Source organism: Rhinatrema bivittatum, chromosome 9 (genome assembly GCF_901001135.1).
Source record: "Rhinatrema bivittatum chromosome 9, aRhiBiv1.1, whole genome shotgun sequence".
NCBI lineage: Eukaryota > Metazoa > Chordata > Amphibia > Gymnophiona > Rhinatrematidae > Rhinatrema > Rhinatrema bivittatum.
Genome location: NC_042623.1, coordinates 138,731,895 through 138,745,325, shown reverse-complemented (window position 1 = coordinate 138,745,325; position 13,431 = coordinate 138,731,895). Strand labels below are relative to the sequence as shown.

Below are 13,431 nucleotides of genomic sequence, written 5' to 3'. Positions count from 1 at the left end.
GCGCTCTCCCACTCGATGTACCTCAGGGCCACCTACTTGCCGGGAGTGGACAATGTCTTGGCAGACAAACTGAGTCGTGTCTTCCAGCCACACGAGTGGTCTCTCAACCCCTCGGTAGCAACTTCAATCTTTCGCCAATGGGGATACCCCCAGACAGACCTCTTTGCGTCTTCTCAGAACCACAAAGTGGACAACTACTGCTCCCTCATTCGGAGCGAGCGCTCTCAGCCCAGAGATGCATTCTCCCTCTCGTGGGCAACTGGTCTGCTCTATGCGTTCCCTCCACTTCCTCTTCTTTCGAAGACTCTCGTGAAGCTACGTCAGGACAAGGGAACCATGATCCTAATAGCATCTCACTGGCCACGCCAAGTGTGGTTTCCTATACTCCAGGATCTTTCCATCCGCAGGCACATTCCCTTGGGAATGGACCCGCATCTGATCACTCAAAACAACGGATGCCTATGCCATCCCAATCTTCGGGCCTTGTCCCTGACGGCATGGATGTTGAAAGGTTAATCCTTCAACCACTTAACATTTCAGATTCGGTTTCTCGTGTCCTGATTGTTTCGCAAAAGCCTTCCACAAGACAATCTTATTCCTATAAATGGAAAAGGTACACATCATGGTGCACTTCGCAGTCCCTTGATCCCTTTTCCTGTCCAATCCCAAGGTTTTTGGACTATCTCTGGCATTTGTCAAAGTCAGGTTTAAAGACATCTTCAATCAGAATGCATGTCAGTGCGGTAGCCGCCTTCCATAAAGGTGTCGGGGATGTTCCTATATCAGTACAACCCCTCGTAACACGCTTTTTAAAGGGCTTGCTCCATGTCAAGCCACCTTTACGTCCTCCAGCCCCTTCTTGGCACCTTAATCTGGTTCTTGGTCGGCTCATGAAATCACCATTCGAGCCTCTTCACTCCTGTGGCCTAAAATATCTCACATGGAAAGTGATTTTCCTTTTGGCTATCACTTCAGCTTGCAGGGTTAGTGAGTTACAGGCCCTAGTTACCTATCCGCCTTACACTAAACTCTTGCAGGACCGGGCAGTACTCCGCACTCACCCTAAATTTTTACCTAAGGTAGTTTCGGAGTTTCACATTAATCAATCTATCATACTACCTACCTTCTTTACCAGGCCCCATTCCAATCCAGGGGAACATGCTCTGCATACCCTTGACTGTAAACGGGCTCTAGCATTCTACCTAGACCGTACAGTTGCCCACAGGAAGAGTACTCAGTTATTCGTCTCTTTCCATCTCAATAAATTAGGGCAACCTGTGGGTAAGCAGACTCTCTCTCCTCCTGGTTGGCGGACTGCATATCTCTTTGCTATCAGCAAGCATGCATTCCTTTTCAAGACCGTGTCAATGCACACTCTGTGGGGGCCATGGCGACTTCAGTAGCACACCTACGATCGGTGCCGCTTCCTGACATTTGCAGGGCTGCCACCTGGAGTTCTCTCCACACTTTCGCAGCCCACTATTGCTTGGACAAAGCCTGAAGACAAGATTCCATCTTCGGCCAGTCTGTCCTGCATAACTTATTTCCAACGTGACGTACCTACACCCTTCCGCCTGCCCGGTGGGGTTCAGGATGCCCTCTACCAAATTCCATCCCAGTTGTTGTGCCTGTTGCACGCCATTGGGTACATTTGGTGCATATTCGGACATCCTCAGCTCGGTACTCACCCATATGTGAGGACTACCATCCTGCTTGTCCTGTGAGAAAGCAAATGTTGCTTACCTGTAACATGTGTTCTCACAGGACAGCAGGATGTTAGTCCTCACGAAACACGCCCGCCACCCTGCGGTGTTGGGTTCGTAGCGTTTTGTTATTTTATTTTTCGGCACTGCCTGTAGCTTTCAAATAAGACTGAAGGGGGACCCCTGCTGGCTGCAGGGTTAGTGCCATGCTGGACATGCCCAGTAGGGGCCAGTCAAAGTTCTGGAAACTTTGACAGAAGTTTTCCGTGATTGGGCTCCATCCTGATGATGTCACCCATATGTGAGGACTAACATCCTGCTGTCCTGTGAGAACACCTGTTACAGGTAAGCAACATTTGCTATATTTCTGCAGCTTTTTGTTTCTGAGAAGCTTTTGATGGTGTTGATTGGTTCAATATGTGCAGTATGGGGCAGATTTTAAAAACCTTATGCATGCCAAGCCTGGCAACGAGCGCAAGCCCCGGGACACGCATATGTCCTGGGGCTTGAAAAAAGGGGTGGGGTGTGGGTGATGGCGTGGCCAGATGCCTTCGTAGGGCCGCTAGGCAGGAGGATTGCACAACGGCACTTGGCCGGTGCTCGCAACCTATGCCTGCCCAGAGGCAGGCGCAACTTCTAAAATAAAGATCGGGGGGGGGGGTTAGGTAGGGCTGGGGGGCGGGTTAGGTAGGGAAAGGCGGGATGGGGGGCGGAAGGAAAGTTCCCTTGGAGGCCGCTCCGAATTTGGAGCGGCCTAGGAAGGAACAGGGAAAGCCATTGGGGCTCTCCTAGGGCTCGGCACGCGCAAGGTGCACAAGTGTGCACTCCCTTGCGTGCGCTGACCCCAGATTTTATAACATACGCGCGGCTGGGCGCGCATGTTATAAAATTGGGCGTAGATTTGTGCGTGCCGGGTTGCGTGCACAAATCTACGCCCGCTCTTGGTACTAAAATCTGGCCCTATGATTCTAAATTAGTTTTGAATTTGGACAAAGTTCTTCTAAGTGCATATTGTGGTCATTTTATTATTAGTTTTGCTTTATTGCTCCAAAGAAGTCTGACTTTTGTATACTCTTTATCAATTTAAAATGTTAACGCAATTATAAAAAATGTTTGGAACTTTTGTCATATTACATTATATTATAGAGATCCATAATTCAGAACTTCAAATTTAGGGGTAGATTTTTAAACATATGCACGCGTGTCCAATTTAATAACATGTGCGCACCGGCGTGCTCGGGGGGGGGGGGGGAATATTGCAATTTTTGCACAGCAACGCATCACAACCTTCCCCAGTTCCCTACCCCCCCTGCTCATACTCCGTCCCTCTTACCCTGTCCTCCCCAACCCCTTAAAGGTCCTACCTATTTTTGTTTTCTTTGTTTATGAGCATATGCCAGCTCCTGAACTGGCGCAATTTGTGCTCGCCGGCAGAGCAGCAAATGGCCGCTGTACTGGCCACCTCCAGTTCCGCCCCTTTTGTGAGGCCCGGAACTTGTGCGCGTAATGGGGGTTACGCCCGCGGCTGGGCCTCTTCTAAAATGCGCACAGCGCGCGTAAGGCCCGGCCACGCATGTAAGCCCCGTATTTTATGAGCGGGCAATTTAAAATTCACCCATTAATGCACACATTTTTAAATTGTTTAAACATATCCTCTGTCTTGCACCTCTGCAATCAAACAGATTAGTAAGAAAGTTACAGATTAACTCACATTTTTACTGGATATGATTGATAGAATCAGGCACTGAGGGACTTCTTATTCTCTGAGGACAAGCCAGGGTAACATTATCAGATGGAGTCTGGCACAGAACCTTGATTTCAAAACTTCTAGAAACTTGAGAATGCCCTACTGGGCATGTGCAGCCCTTGCCTCTTCCCTGCATGCCCTGCAGGTCCCCTCAGTTTCATCTTTTCTTAGTTGCTGCAGTGAAAGATTCTGGAGTTGCAGGAACTGTTTTTTTGTTTTGTTTTGTTTTTTTCTCCCTCAAGGCTTTGCAGGTAGCTTTTATCCTCTAGTCCTCTAGCTAGTTCAGTTTTGTCTGTTTAAGATTCTTTCTTTCATTTTTTCAGTCAACTGCATGGTGCATCACTTATTTATTATTATTGTTTATTAGGCTTGATGAATTGCAATTCTTACATAAGTATATCAGTGCGATGTACATAAAAAATAAATATACATTAAAGCTAAAAGTTTGTAATACAAATTATAGATTCAAAATCTATACTAAAATAAAAATTTAAAAATCGACTTAATGAAAATAAAGATAAAACAGATACAAACTATAGTAAACTATAAAAAGTAACATTAAATATCTGTATAAATACTTAGAACATAGATATCTGTAAATCAGAGGAGCAATTAGTCTTGGAAAACTTTGTGAAAAAGAAAGTTTTAAGGCAATTCCTAAATTTGGCATAGTTTTTTCAAGATGTAATGCCAAAGGTAAACACCGGGTGCCAGATAAGAAAAGCAGATTTTATGAGTGTGTTCCAGTCTTATCAGTTTAGGTGAGGGAAGAACTAGAAGCTCTAGTTGTGAGGAACGTAGAGTTACTTGTAGGTAAATATGGGTGAAGAAGATTGGACAAGTATGAAAGAGTACCCCAGTGAAAGTCCTTGAAAGTTAAACAGCTAGTCTTGATTTGAATTCAATAAGATACTGGAAGCCAATGAAATTCCATGAGAAGTGGCGTGATGTGATCAAATTTCCTCTTAGTGAAGATTATTTTAACTGCTGTGTTCTGTACTGTTTGAAGTCTGTGAACTTGGTTGGAAGAGAGTCCATGTAGTATGGTATTGCAATAGTCTAGTCTAGCGCTTCTCAACCGGTGTGTCGCCTGCTACTGTCTCCCGCTGCTCTTCCCCCTTCTTCCTTCACCGAGCAAGAGGCAGGCTATCTTCCATGCTGCCGTTGCTGCCCCCGGCTATCAGCACATTCAAGCCTGGATGGGAACGGCAGCAGTGTTAATGGAGGCTGGCAACTGTGGCTGGGCCTTTTCTTCTTCCCGCACCTGCCCCTACCTTGGCCCGGAACAGGAAGTGATGTGCAGTGGGGTGCGCGGGAAGAAGAAAGAGCCCTGCTGCATGAAAAAGTAGTGGCGGCAGCGGCAGCCCCAAGCAGTAGCATGGACTCCGAAGCAAAATCAGAAGCAAGCCAGAAATCTGCACAGGAGACTGCAGAGTTAGCCTCCCGTGGCTGATGGGGATTCTTCTTTCTTGGCCTGCGGGGACTAGAGAAGGAGGCTGCTGCAGCTACCATTTGTGCTTGGGGGGAGGGGGGCAGGAAATGAGAGAGAGAGAGAAAGCCAGCCTGTCTGTAAGTGAGAGAATGTATGTGTGATTGAGAGTGTGCATGTGTAACTGTGACTAAGAGCCTGTGTGTAAGTGAGAGCATTTGATTGACATCATCTATGTAAATTGTGTGAGAGAGAGCACGTGTGTGATTGAGAGAAACTGGTCAGAGAGGTGATGTGTGTGTGTGTGTGTGTGTGTATGTATATAGGAGAGACAATGGAAGTGATTGGTCAGGGAGATGACTGGAGTGTGTGTGTGTGTGTGAGAGAGAAAGCGATTATGGGAATGAGAAGCTTGTGCATGTGGAGAGAGCTAGCATAGGAGTGAGAAACATGGGTGTGTGTGAGACAGTATGGGAGTGAGAAGCCTGTATATGTAAGATAGAACATGGGAGTGGGAAGCCTGTGTGTGTGCATGCATGAGAGAGACTGTTCGGGAATGTGACTGTGTGTGCGTGTAAGAGAAAGATTGATCAGGAGATGATTGGTGTGTGAGAGACAGAAACTGGTATGTGAGTGTGACTGGTATGTGTGTGTGTGTGAGAGAGAAAGTGATTATGGGAATGAGAAGCTTGTGCATGTGGCGAGAGCTAGCATAGGAGTAAGAAACCTGGGTGTGTGTGAGACACAGCATGGGAGTGAGAAGCCTGTATATGTAAGATAGAACATGGAAGTGGGAAGCCTGTGTGGGTGCATGAGAGAGAAAGACTGATTGGGAAGGTGACTGGTGTGTGTGTGTGTGTGTGTGTAAGAGAGAGACTGGTTGGGAGATGATTGGTGTGTGAAAGAAACTGGTCATGGGGGTGTAACTGGTATGTGTGTGTGTGGAGAGAGATAGAGAGACTGGTCGTGGGCACTAAGGAAGAGGCCCATGAGTACAGAGCTTCAGCCACTACTGCTTCTGGTGTGTGCGACTGGCCTGCATGGAAGAGGAGAGCTGCTGGAGGGGGTTAGTAAAGGTGGCTTTTTAAGTTTATTTTTCTTGATTGACTGCCATTTTAATTACTGAATATTATGTGATGTGTCTGCTGTTTTGATATATTTTATTGGTGTTTGGAGAATTTTAAATAATTTTTATGAGTTTTAATTGTTGGATATTATTCTGTTCATAGTTGTGAAACATTTATTCTGCTTATTAGTGTAGTTATACAATTATTTCTGTGTTGGGATCTATAGCTGCTTGGCTAGTTCTGTTTTCCTAATAGGAGGTGTATTGGTGTTTAGGGCCTGATTTAATATTTGTAGTGTTGCCTTTTCATAGGTAGGGTTGTTACTGTTTGAGTGCATTCCATAATACAAGTGTATCTGTGTGTGGATTAGTTTATGTGCATTACTGCAGATCCTGGGAGTATGTTAGGCCGGTTCTGTGTATGTGACAGAGGTGAGGTATTTTACTGTATCAGTCTTATTTGTTGTGTTTTCTCAAGAGGACATGCATTACTGATAAACTACTGTCTTTTCATAAGTAGGGCTATTGAGCCTGGTAGTTGGAGTTTGTGTTGCTGCTGTTACTGAGATGACACTAGAACCAGAATATATTTTTTGTAAGGTGAGTTGTACGGGGAATGTCATAATTCTACTTTACATCTATAATTGTGGGTCAGGGGGGGTTCCTGTGGATGCAAACTGTACTTTTACATTTTGCCCTATGATGGTCATGTGTTCAGTGTGTCACGCATGTGAGAACCATCTGTCAGGTGTGTCCCGACAGAAAAAAGGTTGAGAACCACTGGTCTAGTCCATTAGTTGAGAACCACTGGTCTAGTTGAGTGGTTCTCAACCTTTTTTCGGCCGGGACACACCTGACTGACAGTTCTCACATGCATGACACACTGAACATGTGACAGTCACAGGACTATATGTAAACATACACTCTGCATCAACGGGAACCCCCTTGACCTCCAACAATGGATGCAGAGCAGAACTAGGGCATTACCTATAGAACTCACCATGCAAAAAAAGATATTTTGGTTCTGATGACATCTCAGTAAAAGCAAAACAAACTCCCTTTACTACCAGGCACAATAGCCCTCCTTATGAAAAGGCAATAATTTGAGAAAACACAACAAATAAGATTGAAACAATTGCCTACATGCTAGTAAAATATCTCACCTCGGGCACACACAGAACCGACCTTCACCAAGTTCAGAAAGACCACACATTATAAATATGGTGACAAACTGGAATGGAAAACCAAAAAAAGCCACTCTGCATGCAGTGCAAACCTGGAGAAATGGAAAGAGAAATAAAGCACCTAACACAGTCCCAGGATCTGCAATAATGCACAGAAACTAATCTGTACAAAGTTACACCTGCATTATGGAACACATAACAGCCCTATCTATGAAAAGACAACACTACAAATATTAAATCAGGTCCTAAACACTAATACACCTCCTAACAAGCCAAGCTGCTATAGATCCCCACACAGAAATAATTGTAAAACTATATTAATAAATGTTTCAAAACGGCTGATGAACAGAATAAGGTCAAACAAATAAAACTCATAAAAATTATTAAAAATTGTCCAAATATCAATAAAATATGTCAAAACAGCAGACACTTCACATAACACTCAATAATTAAAATGGCAGTCAATCAGAAATAAACTTAAAATGCCAGCTTTACTTACCCTCTCCAGCAACTCTCCTACTCCTTTCCCTTGAAAGCACATACCAGGAGCAGCAGTGGCTGCTGAAGCTCTGTGCTCACGGTCCTCTTCTTTAGGGCCCACAAGTTGCGCACACACCCCCTCCCCCAATTAAACCCTATGACCATTCTCTGTCTCACACAAAGACACCAGTCACCTCCCTGCCTAGTCTTATCTCTCTCACACACACGACCCAGTCACCTTCCTGCCCAGTCTCTGTCTCTCACACACACGACCCAGTCACCTCCCTGCCCAGTCTGTCTCTCACACACACGACCCAGTCACCTCCCTGCCCAGTCTCTGTCTCTCACACACATGACCCAGTCACCTCCCTGCCCAGTCTCTGTCTCTCACACTGAGAAGGGGATATGATTGAAATTTATAAAATTATGAGTGGGCTGTAATGCATAAATAGGGAATGGTTATGTACTCTTTCAAATAATACTAGGGCTAGGCGAAATTCCATGAAACTAGCAACCGGAAAATTAAAAAAAATATCATAGAAAGTATTTTTTCACTTGGTGCACAATCAAGCTATGTAATCTGTTGCCAGATTATCAGTTCCTGAAGGAAAAGTTCCTGAAGGAAAAGTCCATAATGTGTGTGAGAGACAGAGGCTGGGCAGGGAGGTGACTGGGGTGTGTGTGTGAGTGACTTGTGGGCCCTAAAGAAGAGGCAACAGATTACATAGCTTATTCTGTTAGCCAGGTAGACGTGGGAAAACCAGCTCTTATCTCTGAGAGTGAAATATAAGAAATAGATCAGTTGGGGATATGACTGGTACTTGTGACCCGGTTTGGCTATGGTCTGAGACAGAATGCTGGGCTCGATGGACTTTGGTCTGACCAAGTATGGTGGTAATGTAGTCTTGGGAATAATTGTGGTGGTGTTTGGGGGAGGGGAAGCTTGAAGGGAAGGTTAGACTGCAAGTGATGGAGAACAGGGGGGACACACATGTATAGCCCATCCTAAATAAGATCAAGGACATCAGTTTTGAATAGAACCTGTAACGTCAGCTAACATACCGGTAAACTATTCCCTGCACATTTTCTCATTCAAAGAATTATCTGCTAAAACATATCTTGCTTTGTTTTAGATTTTCTGGTCAGACTCTGGTGAGCTTGTTTGTATTGCCACAGAGGAATCATTCTTCATTTTAAAGTATCTGTCTGAGAAAGTTGCAACAGCGCAGGAAACACATGAGGGGGTGAATGAGGATGGCATTGAAGATGCATTTGAGGTAAGACAAATCAATCCAGAAATGATGGAGTGATGACTGTACTGATTTTAAGATATCATATTACTGTATTATGGTTTGTTTTTATTATTTTATGCATATGTTGTAATCTGTTTAGCATGGGCCATTATAAATATAATAATATTTAAATAAATAAATGGAATGATCAAAGAAAACTGTACAAGAATGGAGCCATCACAGTTATGAGACAAGAGATGCTTTTGAAGTGTCTATGAAAAATGTTTACATAAATCCAACTAGCAAATTTTTTACTTAATAATTGCTTGATATTTTCAAGCATTCTTCCTGTGTTAACAAACACAGTTAAAAGGGTATTTCCTATTATAGCAGTCTAGTGTATTTTTAGACCCATTTGGGGTATAGAGCCTGAATGAGCTAATTATATTATTGAACATCTTGTGCATTTTCTGACCAGGATTTTAAACTTTTTTTTTTTCAAAATTATCCTGCAACTGTTCAGTTACAGTGCACAAAGTACTTTCTAGTTCCTGCTATAAAATGCTAAGCATATGCAGTTTGTCCTTTCTCACTTTATTCTTTCATGACCCCTTCTGGGTGGGTCCTGTGAATAATGTAATAGTCTGAGTGGGATCCTTGAGTTCATCTCATTCACTCAAAATTATCATTTTCTTTAACACCATCACTTATACTCCTGTATATAAAATATCATCCAGCAATATACTAAAGATCTTTAATCTATTCTCCATCGACAAGGGTACAGAATGAAACTCTCTCTTAGCTAACAAAGCTTTTGCTCTACTAAGCATATGTGGGGATTGCATCATGAATCTCCTCTCTTTTTCATCTGAGCACCAGTACAGACATGTACCTCTATGTGTTTCTCTTTCTCTGTGAAAATCTTAACTTTTTTTGCCTTAGAAAGTGCCTTGCTGCCTCAGCAGCCCCTAAACAGCATTTTTCAGTGCTGCTTCTTCAAAAAGTGTTTTCTTCAGTATCCAGTAAGAAAAGAGCCATAGTGAGTCGTTTGAAGGATTGTATTTGTGGTAAGAGAATGTCCATTGGTCGTGACCTATGCTACAGCTGCCTGGGACCGGACTATGACCAAGCCAACTGTTACAATTGTGGACGGATATACCCACATACACAAACATCGAGAGCCTGGAAAATGGAGGAATTGTATAAGTCTCTTAGAAGCCGCAGTCTGTCCTCTTCCCAAAGTGCAGCTTCATATGCCTCCTTGAGAAGAGTTGAGCAGGAGTTCCTCAAAAATATCGCCGCCGCCCCCCCCCCCCCCCCCCCACCCATTGGTGGAACAGGCAGAGTCCTTGGAGTTGAGTAAGCAGAAGTGGCATATATCAAAGAAAAAAAGGTGCCAGGTCATGAAGCCACCAGAGCAGCTGGCACCAAAGAATCAGAGTCTCAGGTGCATTGGCATCATCAGCGCACAAGGCTCATCAACATTGTCAACACTTTTATCCCCAAAACATTGGTCCTCAACACTTGCCCATCTGTTCCATCATCAACTCATCAGGCTGCAGAGCTTCCCACACAGCTGTATGCTGGCTAATTGAGAATATTAATAAGGACAGACGGGATTGTCATACTTCTGCCCCCACCAATTACTAGGACATTTACAGCAACAAAATTAATGGAGCAAGATTTACGGCTGGAGACCCCAGATTCCATTTGCTCTCTGATACCTTTCACATCTAATCAGCTTCCAATCCTAATTTTATAAAGCCCAGAAGATGTGCAGGATTCCATTCTAGTGTCAGAAGAGGATGTTCCATCACCCATGCCAGGACAAGAGGGCACATCATCCTCTCCATCAAGTACCGGAGTTGGTGAAGGATTTCTTTGTTTCTTTGGTGGCTAAGATAAGAGGATACCTTCCAACCTCTCCTTTCCAGGATATCAGATTTACTCCCATGAGAAGGAGTTACCAGTACTCCCAGAGACACTCCATCAAAACCTCCATGAAGTGGTTCTAGCCTACGGCATTTACTTGAAATGGAGAACAACCAGTCAGAGGTTGCGCACCAGGAGTATAACCCTCCCTTTTTAGTCGCTGTACCCACACCTTCGGGTTCTGAAGAGGGGATCAACGGGAATCCCTTCAACCCCCTCCCAGAGCCTCCAGAATACTCATTTCCATGGGGAAGACCTTTCTTACTCCTGGACAGGTTGGGAAAAGAATAAGGACCTTGTGCAAAGGTATTTGGTGTCCTCCAAATTCTGAACACACTAGTGGAGCCAGCAACTATCCCAGTCCATGATATCCTGCAAGAATTGCATACAAGAATGTGAGAAACTCTTATTTCCTGTGCCCTAATTGCAAAGAAACTAGACCTCAAATACAGGGTGCAAAAATCCCCAGGGTTTGGGATAGTGCAGTTACCCCATCAATCAGTCATGTTAGAAATGGGGACATACCTGGAGGTAGAACTAGAAGACTGGGAGAAAATGAGAGAAGTGGAACAGCAGTGGGCCAAACTAAAAGGAGCAAGTACAAAGGCAACATAGGAGGTGGCTGATAAAATAAAAGCAAAAAGAACAGCGTTCAAAAATAAAAAGGATCCCAAAAAGAGGAACACAGAGAAGATCTGGTAAAACTGAGGGAAACGTAGAAAGAAAGAAAGAAAGCAAAAATTCAGGTGGAAGAAAGGATTGCTAAAGAGGTAAGGCGAGGTGACAAAACATTCTTCAGTTATATCAGAGAAATGAGAGAGGTTCAAAGTGGTATAGTGAAATTGAAAGGTGACAAAGATCAATGGGTGGAGAGAGACGAAGAAATGGCTGAAATATTAAACAAATACTTCAGTTCGATGTTCACTAAAAAAGACTCTGGAGAAGGACAGTTGGTAGTTAACAAGACTGTGGTTGGGGGTGGAGTAGACTAAACTCCATTTACAGACGAGAATGTATAGGAAGAGCTAGGAAAACTGAATGTGGACAAGGCCATGGGGCTGGATCAGGTACATCCCAGGATAGTGAGGGAGCTCAGAGATGTGCTGGCTAGTCCGCTGAAGGACCTGTTCAATAGATACCTAGAAACGGGAGTGGTGCCACAAGATTGGAAAAGAGCGGTGGTGGTCCCGCTTCACAAGAGTGGGAGGTGAAAACTACAGGCCACTTAGCCTCACATCGGTTGTGGAAGAATTAATGGAGAATCTGCTGAAGGAAAGGATAGTGAACTATCTACAATCTGATGGGTTGCTCGACCCGAGGCAGGATGGATTCACCAGGGGAAGGTCCTGTTAGACAAATCTGTGTTTTTTTATTGAGTGACTAGCAAATTGGATTTGGGAAGAGCACTCAAGGTGATTTACTTGGATTTTAGTAAAGCTTTTGTTACGGTCCCACATAGGAGACTCATGAACAAAATGAGAAGCTTGGGAGTGGGTGCTAAGGTAACATGGATTGCAAACTGGTTGACTGACAGGAGACAGCGCATAATGGTACATGGAACCTACTCTGAAGAAAGAACGGTGTTAAGTGGAGAGCCACAGGGATCGGTTTTAGGACAGATTCTGTTCATTATCTTGTGAGCGAACTGACAGAAGGGATAGAAGGTAAAGTTTGTTTACTTGCAGATGATACTAAGATCTGGAAAAGAGTGGACATGTCTGAAGGAGTAGAGAGAATGAAAAGTGATTTAAGAGAACTTGTTTGAAGATTTGGCAGCTAGGATTCAATGACAAGAAGTGCAGAGTCATTCCTCTGGGTTGCAGCAATCCAAAAGAGCTTTATGTGATGGGTGGTAAAAGACTAATGCGAAAGGACTGGGAGAGTGACCTTGGTGTGATAGTGTCTGATGATGTGAAGATGGCGAAACAATGTAACAAGGCGATAGCCAAAGCCAGAAGAATGCTGGGCTGCATAGAGAGAGGAATAACCAGTAAGAAAAAAGAAGTTATAATGCCCTTGTACAAGTCCTTGGTGAAGCCTCACCTGGAGTACTGTGTTCATTACTGGTGCCGTATCTCAAAAAGGATAAAGACCGGGTAGAGGCGGTTCAAAGGAGAGCAACCAGAATGGTGAGGTGTCAGCATTGGAAGACTTTTATGAGGAGAGGCTGAAGGATCTGATTTTTTTTTTCCCAGGGTTGGACTACTGCAATGCCTTTACCTAGGATTACCGGATACTACAATTCATTCATTTCAATCAGTCCAAAACTCAGCAGCTCGTGTTCTTTCTGGTTCTTCCTGCAGAAATTATATCACGCCTATTCTATTCCCTTCATTGGCTTCCAGTAAAATTTAGAATACAAAGTTTTATCCATTATTCATTCTCTTATTCACAGTCCTGCTTCTGCATGACTTTGTACAACACTAAGAATATACAAACCAGTAAGACATTTAAAATCTTCATCAAAAAATTTGTTAGATCTACCATCTGTAAAAATTGCTAGACTTGAGTTTACTCGCAAAAGAGCTTTTTCGGTGGCAGCTCTTTTCCTTTGGAATTCCTTCCCTGATTCACTCCGTCTCATATCACATACCAAAGAGTTTAAGAAAGCATTAAAAACCCAACTATTTCAAAAAGCTTTTCAACATCTAACAAGTC

General features: G+C 43.8%; 1 protein-coding gene across 1 annotated transcript in view; it reads left to right on the top strand.

The window, feature by feature from the left end:
• COPB2 (coatomer protein complex subunit beta 2) overlaps nucleotides 1-13,431 on the top strand; it is a 125,782-nt gene that overhangs the window by 65,291 nt on the left and 47,060 nt on the right. Inside the window, exon 13 of the mRNA XM_029616068.1 lies at nucleotides 8,743-8,886. Within this exon, the coding sequence (XP_029471928.1) occupies nucleotides 8,743-8,886 (144 nt within the window). The remainder of the gene's footprint in view (nucleotides 1-8,742; nucleotides 8,887-13,431) is intronic.